The sequence below is a fragment of the Oratosquilla oratoria genome, chromosome 12, assembly GCF_046742065.1.
Source record: "Oratosquilla oratoria isolate Oo_2021 chromosome 12, ASM4674206v1, whole genome shotgun sequence".
NCBI lineage: Eukaryota > Metazoa > Arthropoda > Malacostraca > Stomatopoda > Squillidae > Oratosquilla > Oratosquilla oratoria.
Genome location: NC_134788.1, coordinates 41,210,537 through 41,231,424, shown reverse-complemented (window position 1 = coordinate 41,231,424; position 20,888 = coordinate 41,210,537). Strand labels below are relative to the sequence as shown.

Genomic DNA, 20,888 nt, shown 5'->3' with positions numbered 1-20,888 from the left:
TTCTTTCCAAAACCTCTTTTTATTACTTTCAAAATTTTCTGTCATACTCTTACCCCACTTCACATCTGCTCTCCTCTTTGACTCCTTTACCTTTTGCTTGACTTCTCTTTTCTTTGTACCTCTCATATGACTCCCTCGTCCTATTTTGTAACCAATCTGTGAAAGCTCGCTTCTTCTCTTCTACAACCTTCTTTGTTTCCTTATCCCACCATTAACTACCCTTCCTTCTATTTTCTCCTGTCCTTCTTGTTCCACAGACCATCCTTGCACACTTTGTGACTCCCTCCTTGAACCATCCCCATTCCTCCTCCACACCTAGCTCTACTGTATCCTTCACTCCTTCCCACTCCTCCTTCAGCTTCTTCTTGTACTCCTTCTCCTTTTTCTTTTCATTTAAAAAGTTCACTCTAAGCACCTCCCTACCTTTTGTCCCTTTCCTCTTTCTCCATCTATCCTCCACTCTCAACTTACCTTCCACCAGAAAATGATCTGATATTCCCCCACCCTCTCCCCTTAGCACATGTACATCCTTAACTCTTCCTATCATAATCCTATTTACCACTACATAGTCCATCAACGCTCTATCTACCACCCTTCCATCCACCACCCTCTTCCATGTGTATTTATGCTTGACTTCCTTCCGAAACACTGTATTTGCTATCATCAACTCTCGAGACAGATTTCCACCATCAACTCTCCACTACGATTTTTTCCTGGAACTCCACATTTCCCAACCACTCCATCGATTGGACCATTTCCTACCCTAGCATTAAGGTCTCCCAGTACTATCGCATTGACATTTCTCCCTAAATCCTCTATGCACTCATTTAAATCTATCCAAAAGGCCTCCCGTTCTTCTACACTCTTCTCACTGCCAGGCCCATATGCACTTACAAAGACCCACATCTCCTTTCCCAGTTTCACCTTCATCCACATTATCCTTGAGGAAACCTCCTTCCACTCCACTACACGTTTACCTATCTCTTCACTTACTAGAATAGCCACCCCTTCCCTCCCTCGCCCTCTCTTCACTTCTGATAACCTCCCACTTACACTCCCAAACTTACAATCACCCTTCCCTTTCAACTTAGTTTCACTCAAAGCCAACACATCCATCTTTCTTCTCACAAACATACTACCTATCTCTTCCCTTTTACTCTCATCTGTACCACATCCACGCACATTAAAAGACCCAAACCTTAGGGTGCTGGTTGGAAAACTCCCAGAGCCTCTTATGCCTTTACTTTTTCGTTTAGTAACGTCCCCTGTGGGGCTACAAAGAGAGGGATGCCTAGTCCCAATCCCCGTCCCTTTCTTCTCGCCTCTTATGATCCAAGTGGAAATACTTGGTGGCAGTATTCTTTTCCCCCACCACAGGGAATTCCCCCACCACAGAAAAAGAATACTCAGAGAAATGGTACAGGACAGCAGCAAGGGGTTGGGGGACAGCATAACGGAGGGAAAGTCGTAGTATAAAAGTGTCATAATTTTTCTATGAACAGAGTTTTCCTCTATCATAGACAAAATGATGTGTGGCTCTGGTCCGTAGGGGCGCCCCATATAGACCCTAAAGTATCAACTGCATGCTACTTTGCCACAATAACAAGCAGCCAATACCCCAGACGGGGTATTTAATGTCCCTATTGGCTACCTCCCTTGTAAGGGGGGGGGGGTGAAGCCGTTGGTATATGTATGTTTGTATTGCAGAAAGGATAAGGGAAAAATATTTCCTATTCTGTTGATTCTAATGCAAAATTCATATATCACGGTAAAATATTGAGGGCTTCTCTGACCTTTTTTTTTTTTTATTTATTTTTCTTTTATGATTATTTTGCCAGCCTTGTGGGCACCATGCCCAGACTAGAATTGCTGGCTCCCTAAATGTCCCGCCCCAGGGTGTATTCCCCCCCCCCCACATGTGAGGGCCCTGATAATCCCCAGCATTCTCCTCCAGATCTGAAAATGGTGATTTCATTTCAGTTTACATTTCACAATCCTATATCTTGCTGCTCTATATCTTGACCTCTCATTGATGGACATTAATTAGCTGTGTTTGCAGTGTTTTCGCTGTGTTTTTGGTGCTGTTGTTTAGTGCGTGCAATCACTATGCCATCCAAAAACCACTCCAAAACACCGAAAACACAGCGAAAACACCGCAAACGCAGCTAATTAACGTCCGTTAATGAGAGTCTCACTGTATTTGTTTTCTTTATTGTTTTTACACTTGTTGCTTTCTCTGCAATTTTCTCACTGATACTCAACAAATTATAGTAGCCCTTGATTGCATTCTCATTCTTTATTTTTTTCAATTGAAATTCCTACTTGTTCTCTTTACCTTTGCAAGGATTATTTATTTTTGAAGACTAGTTTATTTCTTTCAACCCTGAAATCCAGTTTAACTGTGCAATCCACCATTCTACAGTCACTGCAACAGTAACATTGCTAATACTGTTGCTCTCATCCATTTTTTTGATCACTTTATTTACTGTAATGGTACATACATATACCAAGGCTTTTCCCCCCTTAAAAGGGAGGTAGCCAAAAAGGAAAAGGCATAAAATCATTCCCACCCATTCCATCCCTGAATACACTCCACACCCCTCCACCCTCCCTCTTAGCACCTCCTGGATGACGGGTCATCCCTGCACCTTGTCCACTGCCCTGGGTCAGAAGCAGTGCCGCAAGACAGCACATCCGCAGCAAGGCCGCTTCATTAAATCGGTGATCCCCCTCTCCGTCCCCCCATGCATAAAGGAGAGGACTGCGAGAAATCCCTTCGGGCTGCATCAAAAATTGCTCACACATACTACCTCAACCCCCCCATCCCCCCGCCCATTCCACCTCATGCATCACTGCTAATTGTTGTTCTTATCTCCGAATATGAAGTCTATTTTGATCATTGTTGTTGTTGTTGTTGTTGTTGTTGTTGTTCCCTAGACTGTCTGTCCGAGCAGTCCCGTCTCCCCAAGGAATGCCACAGCTGAAACTGGGTTTTCCCACAAATCCTTTATAGAGTGTATGTTGTGTTGTTTGCGTGCATGATTGTGTATAATGCAGTCTTCCATTATGTGTTGTATGGTATGGGGTGAAGTGTTACATCCTGGGCAGCTGTTCACAATGCGGTCATCCAGCCTCTTCTGGTAGCTTAGAAGTGCTGGGTGGTGGCCGCATCACTGTCTGGCCAGGTGGACTCTGTCCTTTCGTGGGAGAGAGGATTGAGAAGGGTGGATATCAGGGGGTCTGGCATGCAGCAGTGTGTTGTCTTTCAGTGTGTTAATGGAGGGGTGTGTGATATGATTATGAATATGTTTCCGGAGGCTGGTATTTGGTGGTTGTGGAGGAAGAGAAGAGAGTATCTGTGTGTGACACAGGTCTTTGGGTGTTGTTTTAATGTTTCTTGATGTGTGTGTGTGTGTTCTGCTATGTAGTGTAGCGGGTGTGATGTGTTTGTGGTGGCTGCGGCAAGTGTTTGTGTGCCTCTCATGGCGAGGTGGTCCTTGACTTTGAGGACTTTTGTTTCATGGTGTAAATGGTCTGTAGGTGTTGTATTTGTGCAGCCTGTAATTGTTTTTAGGGCTTTGTTTTGTATGATTTGAAGGGTGTTGTGGCGTGTCTCACTGAGATTAGGAGCCCATGCAGGACTCGCATAATTCATCACTGATTGTATGCATTGTTTGTATATTGTTGTATTAGTTTCTTTGTTTTGTCCAAATGTTGTTCCAGTGATTGACTTAAGTGTGTTAAGTCTAGGTGTGCATTTGTTTTTTATGTTTGTGATGTGTTGTTTGAAAGACATGGATGTATCGTATGTTACACCAAGAATTTTCGGTGTGTTTGTGTGTGGTATTAGAGTGTTGTTGATGTAGAGATGAGGTATGTATTTGTGTTCTTTTGTCCAGTTGGTGAGAAGTGTTGCTGTAGATTTGGTTGGAGCTATTTTGAATCTGTTTGTGATGAACCATGTGTTGAGTGTATCAAGGTATGGCTGGATTATTTCTGCAGCTTTGTCTGTGTTACGATGTGTACATGTGATTGTTATGTAGTCCGCGTAGGAAGAGATTTGTATTTCTGAGGTGTCTGGTGTGGGTATGTCATGCATGTATAGATTAAAGAGCGTGGGGGATAGATCAGAGCCCTGTGGTACTCCATTCTTAATGTTTCTGATGTGCGATGATTGGCCATTATATGGCACAAGCCTTCCTACTTGCCAGATAATTGGCCAGCCATCTTTTGGTGTTATTGTGCATGTCTGTGTTATATATTTTATTTGTTAGGTAGTGGCGGGGGATAGCATCAAAAGCTTTACTAATGTCTAATGTTATAAAAAGTGTTCTTTGGTGGGGCCTATCTGAATTGATGCCATCTAAAATTCTTTGTGTTATGTTTATCAGAAGAGTGTTTGTGGAGTGTAGTGGCCTAAAACTGTGTTGTGAGTCAGCAAGGGGAATATGTGGTGTGACAAGTTGAAGTATTAGGCGTTCAATGACTTTAGAGGGGGTGCAGAGAAGTGTGATTGGGCGGTGCGATGTTGGGATTGTTGGGTCTTTGTTTGGTTTTGGAATGGTGATTATTTTACCATGCTTCCAGATGTGGGGTATAGCGTTGTGTGAATAGCTGTAGTTTGCAATGTTTGTGAGTGCGTTTATACCTTGTGGTCCAATGTGTTTTAGGTGGATGTTACTTATGTTATCAGGGCCACAGGCAGATGAGTGGTTGAGATTATGTATTATGTGTTTTGTCTGACTGTCTATGAAGGGTGTATAGTCTGAGTCTGTGGGAAAGTCTTTCTTACGTCGAATAGTGCGTCGGTCACGCAGGTGTCACAAAACACACATCCGTTACTCAAGGGGTTAACTGTTTCTCCTTGTATGAAAGGAGAAGGTGGAGAAAGAAGAGGATGAAAGAGCAAACAAGACATGGGGAAAGGTGGAAGGACAGACAGTGAATGGGAGGTGGGAAGGGACGATGGATCAGTTGGGGTAGTAATGGAGCATAGATGGCAAGTTGTGTGTGAGATTTTTTTCAATTGAATTGAACACCACAGTATCATCACAATTATTCATTTTCTTTTAAAAATATTTTCAATTTTACTCACTTGAGTTCTGATTTTAGGAGGATAAGCAAAGATGAGCTGTCCAAAGTTATCCAATTTTATTAAACACAGTTTTTATACTAGACAAACAGGTCTGAATGTGAAAAAAAGGATAGTGCCTCTACAATTTCTTAGATGAATCTTACTCCATTTTGCTAAGATAATAACAATGTGACTTGCATCACCAGTTTGAGTAAGGTGAACTGAACAGAGTTTTTATACTAGACAAACAGATCTGAATGTGAAAAAAAGGATAGTGCCTCTACAATTTCTTAGATAAATCTTACTCCATTTTGTTAAAATGATAACAATGTGACTTGCATCACCTGTTTGAGTAAGGTGAACTGAATAAACCTTGCTGGAGCAGGGCATGTTTATATCCAGGTCTTGCAAGTTCAAACATGGAATGTTATGCAGTGGTCAGCTGGGCCATTCCCCACTTGCAAATGTTGTGATGTGATGAAAGGGCTAGAGCTAAATATCAGTCCTTCTGTTCGTGGTGGGGTGAGTTTGCATGTAGCTATTGGATGATTTCCAGAAAATTTCTAATGAATAAGTAAAATGCAATATACCATAGCACCATGTCCGTTAGTGTTTCTATTCTATGTTAGGTGGTGGCATGTAGAAAGGGTCTATTTAGGTACAAAGGGACTTGAGTATAAAATGGTTTGTGTACAAAACATCCACAATCATATTACAGTGTATTACACAATTTCAAAGAGATGTAAGTCATGTAATTAAATCTTTCCAGGATGAGGGTAACTATCAACATATCTTGGAAAGAACTACCTATAGATTCCATATGTCATATGATGAAGAGGATTGAGAGTGACATCTGCAGCACAGCTATATCATAACCCACACAGGAGAGAAGCCTTTCTAGTGTGACCTGTGCGATTCTGCTTTCTCACAAAAGGGTAATCTCAAGAGGCACAAAAGTCACCTCAAAGATCATATGGTGGCCGACACAGGAGAGAAGCTTTTCCAGTGTGATCTGTGAAGTTCTGCTTCCTCACAAAGCATACGAGAACCCATGCAAAAGAGAAGCCATTCCAGTGCGACCTGTGTAAATTTGCTTTCTCACAAACATGTGCTCTTAAATGTCAAATGATGGCCCACACAGGAGAGAAGCCTTTCCAGTGTGAAATGTGCGATTATGCCTTCTCACAAAAGGAGCATCTCACACAGAATATGAGGACCCACACAGGAGAGAAGCCTTTCCAGTGTGACCTGTGTGGATCTGCTTTCTCACATAAGAGTTCACTCACAAAGCATATGAGGACCCACACAGGAGAGAAGCCTTTCCAGTGTGAAATGTGCGATTATGCTTTCTCAGAAAAGGGTCATTTCACAGAGCATATGAGGACCCACACAGGAGAGAAGCCTTTCCAGTGTGACTTGTGTGATTCTGCTTTCTCACGAAAGGGGCATCTCACACAGCATATGAGGACCCACAGTGGAGAGAAGCCTTTCCATTGTGACCTGTGCAATTCTGCTTTCCCCAGAAAGTATCAACTTACATTGCATATGAAAACCCACACAGGAGAAATGCCTTTCCAGTGTGGCCTGTGTGATTCTGCTTTCTTACGTAAGAGTTCACTCACAAGGCATGTGATGACCCACAGTGGAGAGAAGCCATTCCTGTGCAACCAGTGTAATGCAGCTTTCTCAGAAAAACGGGCCCTCAAATGTCACAAAATGACTCACACAGGAGAGAAGCCTTTCCAGTGTGACCTGTGTGATTCTGTTTTCTCACGAAAGGGTTCACTCACACAGCATATGAGGACCCACACAGGAGAGAAGCCTTTCCAGTGTGAAATGTGTGATTCTGTTTTCTCACAAAAGAGTTATCTTACAGGGCATATGAGGACCCACACAGGAGAGAAGCCTTTCCAGTGTAACCTGTGCAATTCTGCTTTCTCCAAAAAGTATAATCTTACAGAGCATATGATGACCCACACAGGAGAAAAACCTTTCCACTGTGACCAGTGTGAATCTGCTTTCTCACGTAAGAGTTTACTCACAAAGCATGTGATGACCCACAGTGGAGAGAAGCCATTCCTGTGCAACCTGTGTAATGAAGCTTTCTCAGAAAAAAAAGGCCTCAAACGTCACATGAGGACCCACACAGGAGAGAAGACTTTCCAGTGTGACCTGTGTGATTCTGTTTTCTCAGGAAAGGGTGCTCTCACACAGCATATGAGGACCCACACAGGAGAGAAGCCTTTCCAGTGTGACCAGTGTGAATCTGCTTTCTCACGTAAGAGTACTCTGAAACGTCACATGGAGACACACACTGGTGCACTTAAAAGGTTTTAAAGATGAAATGAATTTTTTTAATTAAAGAAATTAATTGTATAGTTTCATAACAATGAATTCAAGACAAAAGAAAGATGTGATTTTGAGAATCTGTTAATGAACTTTGAAATTTAATTGTACAATTTTTTTATTTCACATGGATTTTTGAGATAATTTGTAATGTGTTTGGTGGTTATTCATCACCAGAACTTGTCCTGTCAAGTGAAATAAATCAATAAGCATGTTCTCAATTTTGCTCTCCTCAAATTAAATAGTCCTGATGGCCTGATAATTCTGAATACTTGGCGCAATCCCTACTTTTTTTATATATAAAATTTTATTTGGAAAAAGAAAATAGTTTCCTACAGACCTACTGTTCAAGAATAACAACATGAGCAAAGAAAATACTGATAAAAAAAAAAAAAAGACTACCAAAAGAAGTTTGGAATAGTAGAAATACTAAGGTAAAAGCACAACTCTGAAACAAAGCCAAATGTCACAGTCAAGCATGCTGGTTTTGATTTGCTTTATCAAACCTAGTCGCAGTTCGACCAGTTCTATCAATCCAATTGCCAGTGTGCTTTATGCTTTTATAGTTATGAGATTTTCTTTCTTACACTGGATATGAAATAAAAGATGAAATGCAGGAACATGCACAGTCATTGCAAGGGGCAGGTGCTTTGGGCTGGAAATTGGGCACTTCACTCTTTTGTATTATTCGTATTTGGCAACTATCTGGTAGGGTGCAACACCATTTTCCACATTGTAATTTCTGAATGGTAAGAAAATGGAAAAAGCCCGTGAGAAATCATTTTCTCATTCATCTTTATATATTTTTGTGAAGGGCACAGGGCAAAGGGGCCGGTGCTCGGGCAACCCCCAGCACCCCCCACCCTCTGCTTGGGCCTGGTGAAATGCAAAATATAACTACTTATATATGTATAGAGGGGGACTTACCAGATATGAGGAGTTTGCATGAGGGTACGGATGTGATGGCTCAGCAATAATCCTTTCATACATGTGAAGAGGGTTTACAGTATATCATTTGCTATCTAAATCTTGCTAAGAACTAAGCACAATTTGTGATGGCACTATTTTCCTGTGTCATCATTGTCGTGGTGACCCTTGACCCTGTACTCCACAGAGCCCTTACATGGCTAAGTGCCGCCCTCAGGGCAAAGTTCTCCATGATGCTCCCCCCTCCCCCCATCACCCCTTCCTATCTCCACTATCCCCTACTGCCTATTACAGCTGAAATGCTGAAATGGCTGTACACTTTGAGCACAATATTTTCAACATCAATGTCCAGTTTTCCTGCAGTAGATTTTGTTGCATTGTGCAAAACATGAACCAAACAGCAGCAGTAATGCAGTTTTGTGCCAGTTTCAATTTTTGATAAACACTGTTGTGTTTTCCAGTTTACACGTGCATTGTCAGCTGTGCATGCCAACACTTTATTCAAATCCAGACCAGACATCTTTAACTTAGACAATAACTGATTTGTGATAGCCACTGATGATTCATCATTATCAGCATAAAAGTCAGGTAGCATATGCTGCACTCCCTCCTCAATATTAAAGTATCTCAAAAGAATTGGGAAGCATTTTGGTGCACCTTTGAAGAATCAGTTGCTATTGAGAAGTGCGAGCTATGCTCTTTTATACATTCTGTATGCTTTTGTACAGAATATGGTGCTAAAATATTTCCACACAGAACTTTTGCTTTGGTTCTAACACATGTTACACCTTTCACTACTAATGAGTCGCTATATACCTCCCTGTCATCTTTCACTGCACAGTCCATGCTTCTGTATGAGTGATGTTTCACAGTATGATATACTTTGCAAAGTTCTGCAGCTATAATTTTGTCATCCTGAGATGATCAAGCTGAAGGAGAAAATGCTAGCAGTGATGAGGTGCCAGCACTGCAAGCGTTAAGTCTATGCTTGCCTGTACTTTGCAAAGTTCTGCAGCTATAATTTTGTCATCTTGAGGTGATCAAGCTGAGGGAGAAAATGCTAGCAGTGATGAGGTGCCAGCACTGCAAGCGATAAGTCTGTGCTTGCCTGTACTTTGCAAAGTTCTGCAGCTATAATTTTGTCATTCTGAGATGATCAAGCTGAGGGAGAAAATGCTAGCAGTGATGAGGTGCCAGCACTGCAAGCGTTAAGTCTATGCTTGCCTGTACTTTGCAAAGTTCTGCAGCTATAATTTTGTCATCTTGATATGATCAAACTGAAGGAGAAAATGCTAGCAGTGATGAGGTGCCAGCACTGCAAGCATTAAGTCTATGCTTGCCTGTACTTTGCAAAGTTCTGCAGCTATAATTTTGTCATCTTGAGATGATCAAGCTGAGGGAGAAAATGCTAGCAGTGATGAGGTGCCAGCACTGCGAGTGTTAAGTCTATGCTTGCCTGCGGCTGCATGTCGTTCTACCGCAGTCTTCCTTTTACTTCTTCCTATCTCCACATCATGGTGACACAGTATACAAAAAGCATGAAACTCATCCTTTCTGCCTTTAGCAATGAATCCAAACTCTTTGGCCTGTCAGAGTTAAAGTCTTTCTTTTCGGTATTTTAGACTCCTCAAGTTATAAATTAATTGCCCAACCACACACGCCTACACTGCATCACGCCTGACTCACGACTACAGGCTGAGAGATATAACTCATGCAGTCACAGTGCATTATTGTATGTCTGCGGTTATTTATTTGTTTATTTACATATCCACTTTATTCAATTTTTTAATTTTTTTAATTATCTATTGATTCATTTATTGATACTTTTTTGCCTCACCCCAAGCAGGGATAAATGCACGTCTGGCATGAGGTTGCACCTGATGGAGGACAAGGTGCTCATAGGGAGGACTGTCCGGTGTAAAGCTGGATGTCTGGCCACCATACAGTGGCGGCGCCAGGGGGGGGTGGGGGCTTTAACCCTCCCAAAAAAGTGGCCAGCCCCACCATTAGCCCCCCCAACTGAAATGAGCAAATTGAAAATTTAAATCACTCATTGAAATAATTTTATTAAGTGGAATTTTTAATTGCCAGGGCTAAAGATTTGTCAGCCATCAGTGCTAGCCCAACCATTAACCCCCTCCCCTTCTGAAATGAGGATAATATATGTGTATTATCATATTACTATTAGCCCCCCCAAAAATTTGCTCAGCCCCCCCTTAGCCTCCCCAACTAAAAATTCCTGGCGCCGCCGCTGCCACCATATACTGCCCCATGGAATAGTGTTGACTAGTGTTGTGTGTATGTGAATATGTCTGAAATATAAGATGGGTATTATACTTTGTATTTGTGAACATATAGAGAGGGGGGGGTTCATCTTATATGCTCTAATGTAGACCATTCTGGATTGTTGTGTACACATACACTTCTACTGAAAGTCACATTCTTGCCTACATGTAAATATTCATCCTAGAAGAAAAAAAATGCACTTACTAATTGTTACATTCAAGACTATTTCTAATGAAACCTGCCAAATGAACCAGAATAGGTAGACACAACCTCTTAAACATTTTGTGTGCTTGTAAAGTTAAGTTGGCCAAAATCAGTAAATACAGCAGAGTGGACCTTGTAATTGAAGTTGTGTATCAGGAGTTATGAGATCACAACTTCTTGTATTAACCTAGTTAATATTATATGGGAAGGGAGCTATGCTCGGGGTGACCCGTCTTTGTATCTTTCAGCATCAAGTTTACTCTTAAAATCGTGAATAGCATTTGCACACACTTCCAAGGTGCACAGATGCTGTCATGTCAGCAGGTCATATTAAATAGTCAAACATAATTTACAAGATTTTCATTATCAAAATGATATGTTGATACCATACACCAGGAAGTTAACACTATATAATTTGAGAAATTTTACATAATTTTCACAAACCAGTAGTCAAAATTGAACATTTGGGGTAGGGTGGAGAATTAGACCAACTTGATAGATTTATATTATTTGTTATTTGCTTGGATTGATTTGTGCTTTTATCACTTTTTCTGTATTATAATGTTTTTCTCTGACATTTTTATCTAACATGTAGGTATTTGTTATTTTCCTGGTTCCCCCATCCTTGTTTTTATTTCCAGTCTTTGAGGATGTTACTGCTTTGTGTTGTGTTGAATGACATGGCTCAAAAAGGCATCAGATGCATTTTCATTGTTACTATTATTGCCATTATTATTATTATGATTCTCAGACTAATTCCTCCCATCATCGTTGTACCATTGTTCTCTCTCTCTCCTTCCCCTTCCTTAATATCCCACCTGTTTAATTTTCACTTTTTCTTCATTTTTCATCCTTTTAACTTATTCTAATCCTAGGATAGAAATACTGGTAAGCATCAGCACTCGTAACAACAATATTCTCATCCCTTCTGTGATTTTCTTCAATACTTCTTGTATCATTTCTCATACACCTTATTCTACATGCTTTAATTTTGTTTTTCTTTTCTTTTCTACCTCATTCCCTTCTAGCCACTAAGCTCAACATGCCACAAAAATGACTGGCATGTCACCTCTCATAAAGAAATTGGCCTACATTTTAACCTAAGAATGAGTTTGTAGCATTGAGCTGCTTTAATCCTGTTAACAAAGCTGAACTCATTTTTTTTTTTTTTTTTGTGTCTCTTATTTTCTGAAAGACGTTAATTTTCCCTAATGCAGTTTAGGTAGCTCTCATCTCTATGTAGGATTCAGTTTATCATCCCAAATTTTATGTAAAGCATGGTTGAAGAGCTTAAGCATCATTATGAGGGCCACAAAATTCAAACATTACACATTTGTGCCAAACACATTTGGCACTGTTATATATTTTGTATTAATAATTGTCATAAATTTTGCTATAAATACATGGTACATAATTATAGTAGTGCTTATTATTTATGACAAAATGGTGTTGGCCAAAGTTTGTCACTGTTCACGTTGATGTGGCTGCCTTAAAGATGTTTTTTGTTTACTTTTCTCGCATTGAACAACCTTTTGCAGATACTTGTCAGATTATTCTCAATGTATTGAGCCAGGCCTTGCATCCTTCATGCATCATGCTGCTGCTCAAACTATTCTTTATTTTTGCTGCTGCACTTGTCAAGTCCTCCAGCCCAGACCTCTCCCATTCCATTGGCAGCCAATATATATATATATATATATATATATATATATATATATATATATATATATATATATATATATATATATATATATACTAATGAATGTTACATCAGAACAGAAGATGTTTTATTTAATTCCTACACTATTTTAGTCCAGTAGTGATACTGTGAATGGGAACACAAGGTTTTATCCAAAATTGGTTTATCACCAGCAATCGTTATAAATAAATGAACTTGTGGTGATTACGCTACCGTGAGAAGGAAAGAGGTTTGGTGAGTTTGTCTCCTTTATCATTAAGGTAAAACAACTGATTTTACATGCAGTCAGGAGCCGATATGTATGCTGCATGGTGTGCAATTACATAATTGCACTGGGTTTGGTTAGGTTGGGTTAGAGTGTCGGGTCATAGTCACATGGGCGACACAACAATGTGCATTCCATTCTGAGGTCATGTGGTTGTACGGGGACTGTGTGGTTTGTACAACCTAAAGAGGGTCTTTGTAAGGTCCAGGACTTTGGGGCGTCACTACACAACATGCCCCTGTCAGTCCATGGATATGGTGAGGACATTGAAGTCTTGCAAAGCCTCATATGCCTTAACAGGGGTGAGCCATGTCACTAGAACATAAGAATGAAGGAGACTGCAAGAGACCATAAGGCCTACACTAGGCAGCTCCATATGCATCACCACCTGTCATCCCCATCCATAAAGTTGTCCAATCGTTTCTTAAAACAACTGATAGTTCCAGCGCTCACTACTACATGGTTACTAAGTCTATTCCATTCATCAACCACCCTATTAGTAAACCAATTCTTGCCTATTTCCTTTTTAAATCTAAATTTGTCCATTTATATCCATTACTGCGAGTCCTGCCCTCTTGTTTTAATACGACCTTGTTTGCATCACCTTTGAACACCTCTGTTAGATCAGCCCCGCACTCTGCGTCTTTCCAGAAAGTGTAAGTTAAGGTGCGTAAGCCTCTCAGGCAGCGGCGGCGCCAAGGGGGGACTTGGGGGGGGCTTTAGCCTCCCCAAAAATGTGGTCAGACCCCCATTAGCCCCCCCCCCCAACTGAAATGAGCAAATTGAAAAAAAAACATTAAAATAATTTCATCAAGTGGAATTTTTAATGGCCAGTTCTAAAAATTTGTCAGCCATCAGCGCTAGCCCTACCATTAACCCCCTCCCCATCTGAAATGAGGACAATATATGTGTATTATTGCGGCGTTATGCAAGTTCAACTGCTTTCGTTATAGATGACTCATGCCTCAAACCACCTGTAACCCGTTTGTCGAGCCCGCGTTCGGTAGACGTGTGCCCTGTGGAGCAACCACTGGCTCTAGCCAATCGTTTTGCTCTACTGGAGGATGAAGTGGCTGAAAACCAGGAGTTCTTGGTGGTGGGGGACTCCATGGTTCGAGGCCATGACGACATCCTGCAGCGGAAGACTAAGCGACGTTGCAAGCTTGTATGTCAACCGGGCCGTGGGATCGCCGATTGTATCCAGTCCATCAGGGAGCAAGGACGGACGAACACGGTTACGATTGTTCATACGGGAAGTAACGATGTAGGTAGGGTGAGATCAGAGGAACTTGTTCGGAGTAGCCATTGCTGTAAGATGCAGGCTTGAAGCATAAAATAGTACCGGACTTGGAAGATTCAATCCCAACCGTACATATAGAAACAAACAGAGGCCCCTTTATGTATAAGAAAAAGAAAACTAAAACACATAGGCCCAGATTTCCCAATTTACATTTGACAGATTCCTTAAAGATGTCTCAAACAGACGAAAACGGTTGGTCACCATTTGTCTAATTTTCCAGTCGACAATAATACTAACAGAAACGAAGAATCATTACTGAAATGCAACATTCTTTTTGCACCACTATTATACATTTTATTTGTTAATATAATGAACGTTTAGCATAGGGGCTGAAGTGTTTACAAATATTTATGCTTCATGTCGCCTCACAAGAATTCTGAAATGTTTACTAAAGTGTCTCCTTATACAATGAACAAAGGTACTTGGTATGTTTATTAGATATCGGAGGTAATAGTATCTACTACCAATGTAGGATATCTTATTGTCTTTATATTAAATTATAAAATAAAAAAAATCATAAACTTGTAAGCATGTCATTTGTATCAAAATATATTCTATATATATATTTTTTTTCGAAACAATAATATTCGTCACGGGATATCTAGAGATTGAAAAATGTTTTCTCAGAATGTTTCGCTCAGTCTTAATATGAACACAATTGTCAAAAATCATCTTTTCTATATCTTTAAAGCATTTTTCTCTGCACGTGTTTAGGGGTTTTCTCAGAATGTTTCGTTCAGTGTTAATATGAACACTTTTCAGAATTCATCGTCTTTTCTATAAAAATTCTAGTTTTTTCAGAATGTTTCGCTCAGAGTTAATATGAAAAAATAAAAATTCATCGTCTTTTCTATAAAAAAAATCTTTACATGTGTTTAAGGATATTCTCAGAATGTTTCGCTCAATGTTAATATGAACAGAATTGCCTAAATTAATTGTATTTTTATATTAAAAAAACCCGCGTGTTTAAGGATTTTCTCAATGTTTCGTTCAGTGTTAATATGAACTCAATTGTCAAAATGTTTCGCTCAGTGTTAAAATGAACATAATTGTCAAAATTTATCATATTTTCTATACGAGTATTTGTCATGTTTTCTCTACAAGTGTTTAAGGGTTTTCTCAGAATGTTTCGCTCAGTCTTAATATGAACACAATTGTCAAAAATAATCTTTTCTATATCTTTAAAGCATTTTTCTCTGCACGTGTTTAGGGGTTTTCTCAGAATGTTTCGTTCAGTGTTGATATGAACACTTCAGAATTCATCGTCTTTTCTAAATTTTAAAAGTTTTTTCTCTAGGTTTTCTCAGAATGTTTCGCTCACTGTTAATATGAAAAATGTCAAAATTCATCGTCTTTTCTATATTAGAAAAATTCTCTGCACGTCTTTAAGGATTTTCTCAGAATATTTCGCTCAGTGTTCATATGAACACAATTGTCAAAAATCATCGTATTTTCTATAAAAAATTCTCTCCACGTGTTTAAGAATTTTCTCAGAACGTTTCCTTCAGTGTTAATATGAACATAATTGTCAGAATGCTTCGCTCAATGTTAAAATGAACATAGTCAAAATCTATCGTATTATCTATACGAGTATTTTTCATATTTTCTCTACAAGTGTTTAGGGATATTTTCAGAATGTTTCGCTTAGCGTTAATATGAACACAATTGTCAAAAATCGTCTTTTCGATATCTTTAAAGCAGTTTTCTCTCCACGTGTTTAAGTAATTTCTCAGAATGTTTCGTTCAGTGTTAATATGAACACTTCAAAATTCATCGTCTTTTCTATATTTCTAAAAGGTTTTAAGGTTTTCTCAGAATGTTCTGTCAAATTTCATTTTATTTTCTATATTTAAAAAAAAAAAATTCTCTCCATGTGTATAAGGATTTTCTCAGAATGCTTCGTTCAGTGTTAATATGAACACAATTATCAGAATGTTTCGTTTAGTATTAAGTGAACACAATTGTCAAAATTTAACGTATTTTCTATAAGAGTATTTTTCATATTTTCTCTACAAGTGCTTAAGGATTTTCTCAGAATGTTTCGCTCAGTGTTCATATGAACAGAATTGTCAAAAATCATCTTTTCTATGTCTTTAATGATTTTTTTCTCCACGTGTTTAAGGGTTTTCTCATGTTTCGTTCAGTGTTAATATAAACACTTTTCAGAATTTATCGTCTTTTCTGTATTAAAAAATTCTAGGTTTTCTCAGAATGTTTCGCTCACTGTTGATATGAAAACAATTTTCAAAATTCATCGTCTGTTCTATATTAAAAATATCTCTGCACGTGTTTAAGGATTTTCTCAGAATGTTTCGCTCAGTGTTTATGAACCCAATTGTCAAAATTCATCGTATTTTCTATATTATTAAAACATTTTTCTCACCACGTGTGTACGAATTTTCTCAGAATGTTTCGTTCAGTGGTAATATGAACACAATTGTCAGAATGTTTCGCTCAGTGTTAAAATGAACATAATTGTCAAAATTTATCGTATTTTCTATACAAGTATTTTTTCATATTTTCTGTACAAGTGTTTAAGGGTTTTCTCAGAATGTTTCGCTCAGTGTCAATATGAACACAATTGTCAAAAATCATCTTTTCTATATCTTGAAAGCATTGTTCTCCACGTGTATGAGGGTTTTCTCAAAATGTTTCATTCAGTGTTGATATGAACACTCTTCAAAATTCATCGTCTTTTCTATATTTCTTATAGTTTTTTAATGTTTTCTCAGAATGTTTCGCTCAGTGTCAATATGAAAACCATTTTCAAAATTCATCGTCTTTTTTATATAACAAAAATTCTCTACAAGTGTTTAAGGATTTTCTCATAATGTTTCGCTCAGTGAACACAATTGTCAAAATTAATCGTATTTTCTATGTTTAAAAAAATCTCGCCACGTGTTTAAGAATTTTCTCAGAATGCTTCGTTCAGTGTTAATATGAACCCAATTGTCAAAATTCATCGTCTTTAAATCGTTTCTCTCTAAATGTATACAAGGATTTTCTCAGAATGTTTCGCTCAGTTTTAATAACACAATTGTCAAAATTCATCGTCTTCTTAAAACATTTTTCTCTCCACGGGTTTTCTCAGAATTTTTCGTTCGGTGTTACGTAAGGCTACGTGCTGAACTGAAACTTTCGTTCCATGACATCTCGATTTCCCTTTCACGTCGTCATTAGGCAAAAACACAGTCAATTTCCATCTTCCAACGAGGTAAAAATACCGTCGATTTTCATCTTCACACTAGGCAAATATGCCGTCGATTTCCATCTTCACACTAGGCAAAATACCATCGATTTTCATCTACAAACTAGGCAAAAATAACGTTGATTTCCATCTTTACACTAGGCAAAAATACCTACGATATCCTCCTTCATACTAGGCAAAAATACCTACGATATCCTCCTTCATACTAGGCAAAAATGACGTCGATTTACATATACACACTAAGCAAAATTACCGTTGATTTTCATGTACACACTAGGCAAAACTGCCGTCGATTTCCACCTTCACTCTAGGCAAAGATACCGTCGATATCCTCCTTCATACTAGGCAAAAATACCGTCGATTTACATGTTCACACTAGGCAAAAATAACGTTGATTTCCATGTTCACACTAGACAAAACTGCCGTCGATTTCCACCTTCACACTAGGCAAAAATACCGTCGATTTTCTCCTTCATACTAGGCAAAACTGCCGTCGATTTCCACCTTCACACTAGGCAAAATACCCTTGATTTCCTCCTTCATACTAGGCAAAAATGACGTCGATTTTCATCTTCACACTAGGCAAAAATGCCGTCGACTTTGGTTTTCTATGTCGATATCTTCCTTCTCATTTGGCAGAAAAATCGTATATTTTTTGTTCTATTCGCGAAAAAAAAAGTCCTTCAACGGGAAAAACTTTCTCACATGGACTTCCTTCACACATGACAAAAATACAGTCGATATTTTATCCCCAAAAACCTGTGGTGTTTTTGTCCCTTGAGAATGTAAATAGATATATGAATAAACATAAAATACAAATAGAATTAATAAAGAAAAAATGAAGGAATAAATAGAAATCAAATCACATAAAACGCAATATATAGATAAGTTAATGAATAAATAAATAGATCAATAAAATTATTAAACAAAATCAACTTTTTAGCCTTACACTGCCGTATTCTTGCGCATTGTTACATGTTTTTTTTTTAGCTTAGGGTAAAAGCATAACCATTACTTCATTTAGTTTTTGTCTTGCCCAAATGATGCTCACTATCTAATTGATATAGTAAAAAATTGCCATGCTTATGCATACTGTTGTTCTGGAGAAATAATGCAAAATATTGGAATAATTTGAGTGAAAATGGGCTATTGGCAACTCGACGGTAGTGCTGGAATATGATTGGCTAAATTATGTCGTCATACTGAATTTAGGTCTTGACTAATTTCGAGGGGTATATGCCGTTGGAAAACGAACATGTCTGTTTTGAATCATATATATATATATATATATATATATATATATATATATATATATATATATATATATATATACACCCTTATCCTCCCGATATATATATATATATATATATATATAAAATATGTATATATATATATATACATATATATATAAATATATATATATATATATATATATATATATATATGTGTGTGTGTGTGTGTGTGTGTGTATATATATAATGTTTATATGTATATAAATGTATATGTGTGTGTGTGTGTATATACACACACACACACACACACACACACACACACACACACACACACACACACACACATATATATATATATATATATATATACATATATATATATATATATATATATATATATATATATATCACCCTTATCCTCCCGAAATAATGATAAATTGTGAAAATGAAACGTCAGGACCCGATACTCATGAATGAAAATTTATATAAATACCTTTCCATCAAATAAAGTATTTCCCTGTAATACGTTATGATACTGCAGAACACGACAAAGAAATTATAATGGAATTTTAGACGGAAATGTAAAGAGAAGAAACGAAACGAAATGTAGTTGAAAGGAGGGTCGGCTTCCAGCGACTACAGCACTATCTCCCTCATCCATACAGTACCTACCGTCTGGAAAGAGAGGAGAAAGCGTGTCTGTCTCTAGCACACATTTCAACGACAAATGATTGGAGCTAAAGAGATGCTAGATGGTGACGTACAGATTCATGAACTGATTTTACATTTTCAAATTATAGATTTAAAGAAATACACCTTTAGAATATATCATTTCCAATACAATGAGAATTAGTAAGAGTTGAAAATGATAACTTCCAATACAGTAATAACTACTGCCATCCCTTTCTAGTAGGGGTATGAATTACAATTCATAACAATGCAAATGACATACTACATTATATCATGAAGGAAATGATACAGACGAGAAATTAACAATTTCCAATAGATCAAAACTGATAATAAATGAGTAAAAACTAGAATGAAAATATGATAATAGACCAAACAGATAATTTTCGTTATAGTGATAACTCCTTTAGACCTTTTCATTTAGACCATAAGATCATATAGCAAGTGGACAGCAGGAATATATAATTCCTCATAAATAATGCGGAATGAGATGAGAAAGGAAAGAGAAGTGAAGGGAAAGGATAGTAAAGGGGTGAGGAGAGGAAAGTAAATGAAGGACGGGCGTAAATGTCTGAAGAAAAGAGAAATGCAACAATAGATTAAGGAAGGAAAGCTAGTGAGGAGAAAGAGGGGGAATAAACTTCAGTCAGCACCACATTAAATACAAGTGCACATTTTACAAATGGAATGATGCGTCGTTTGGCGTGTAGCCACAAAGCATATTTCTTTTTCAGTACTCTAGCACTCAATAGGTTCGAAGAGTGTGGTACTGCGTATAGCATTTCCCTGGGCAGAGTGCTACATTGCACAACTTACAATGGTAAGATGTTGATTTTCTTTTCTTTGGTCGCAGGATGGTGTTCATACAAACGTGGCAATCCCTTTGTCTTTTTGTACATTTTATTGAGGCAGTAGGTGCTGGGGGTGAGAGAGATTTGCAGGTAGTGCCTCTGTACCCACGCTGTACAGGCCAGACGATCGGGCATGTTTTGAAGTAGCGAGTGACGGCCTGGGTGTGGTGAACTTTGTTCTCCGTACTTGTCCAGCAATTGGTACGACACTGCATACGTGAATTACTTCAGAGACGTTGGTCTGTTGCCACTCCTTATCAGCCTGAAGTTGTAGGCATTGAGCACAGTTTTCCTCACACATTCCACAAAGCTGACCATCATGTCGACCTTGTCAACAAGACGTATATTTGCCGTGTAGTCAATCACAAGGTCTGGTTTCTTTATTACTTCACCTGTCCTGTAATTCACCCTCCCTGTAGTCATCCTTTTTCCGGTATGCAGAGTTGACAGCATAATGACTTGACGTTTGCCATGCCACTGCCTTGCCATGATCTTTCCCCACATCTGAATGTTGTGGTCCTCACTTCTAGTTTTGTGTGCCTCGAAAGGTGGAGGCATGCGTTTTCGTGTCTTTCGAGCTGTACCACAGGATCCTCCTACCCCTTTGTCGTGCAGAAAACGGGACAAATCTGGGGGAATTGAATAATAGGAGGAGTCTGTATACAAGACGTGGCCTTTCTCCATGTATGGTGCAAGCAGAGTTTTTTTTTTCGATTGTAATCAATGCTGGTACCTGTGTATGGGATCATGTCCAATACAATACCAGTCTCACAATCACACAAGACAAACAATTTGATTCCAAATTGGTT

The 20,888-nt window shown here is 38.5% G+C and overlaps 1 protein-coding gene across 1 annotated transcript; it reads left to right on the top strand.

The window, feature by feature from the left end:
* Positions 1-2,879: 2,879 nt before the first annotated feature.
* LOC143031536 (uncharacterized) lies at positions 2,880-7,634 on the top strand. Its single transcript, XM_076195502.1, has 2 exons — positions 2,880-5,596; positions 5,844-7,634. The coding sequence occupies exon 2, from the start codon at positions 6,200-6,202 to the stop codon at positions 7,409-7,411; it is 1,212 nt and encodes a 403-aa protein (XP_076051617.1). The 5' UTR covers positions 2,880-5,596; positions 5,844-6,199; the 3' UTR covers positions 7,412-7,634.
* The last annotated feature ends 13,254 nt before the right edge of the window (positions 7,635-20,888 follow it).

Coding starts and splice junctions, on each gene's coding strand:
- LOC143031536 (XM_076195502.1), top strand. CDS start 6,200: ATGATGGCCCACACAGGAGAGAAGCCTTTCCAGTGTGAAATGTGCGAT.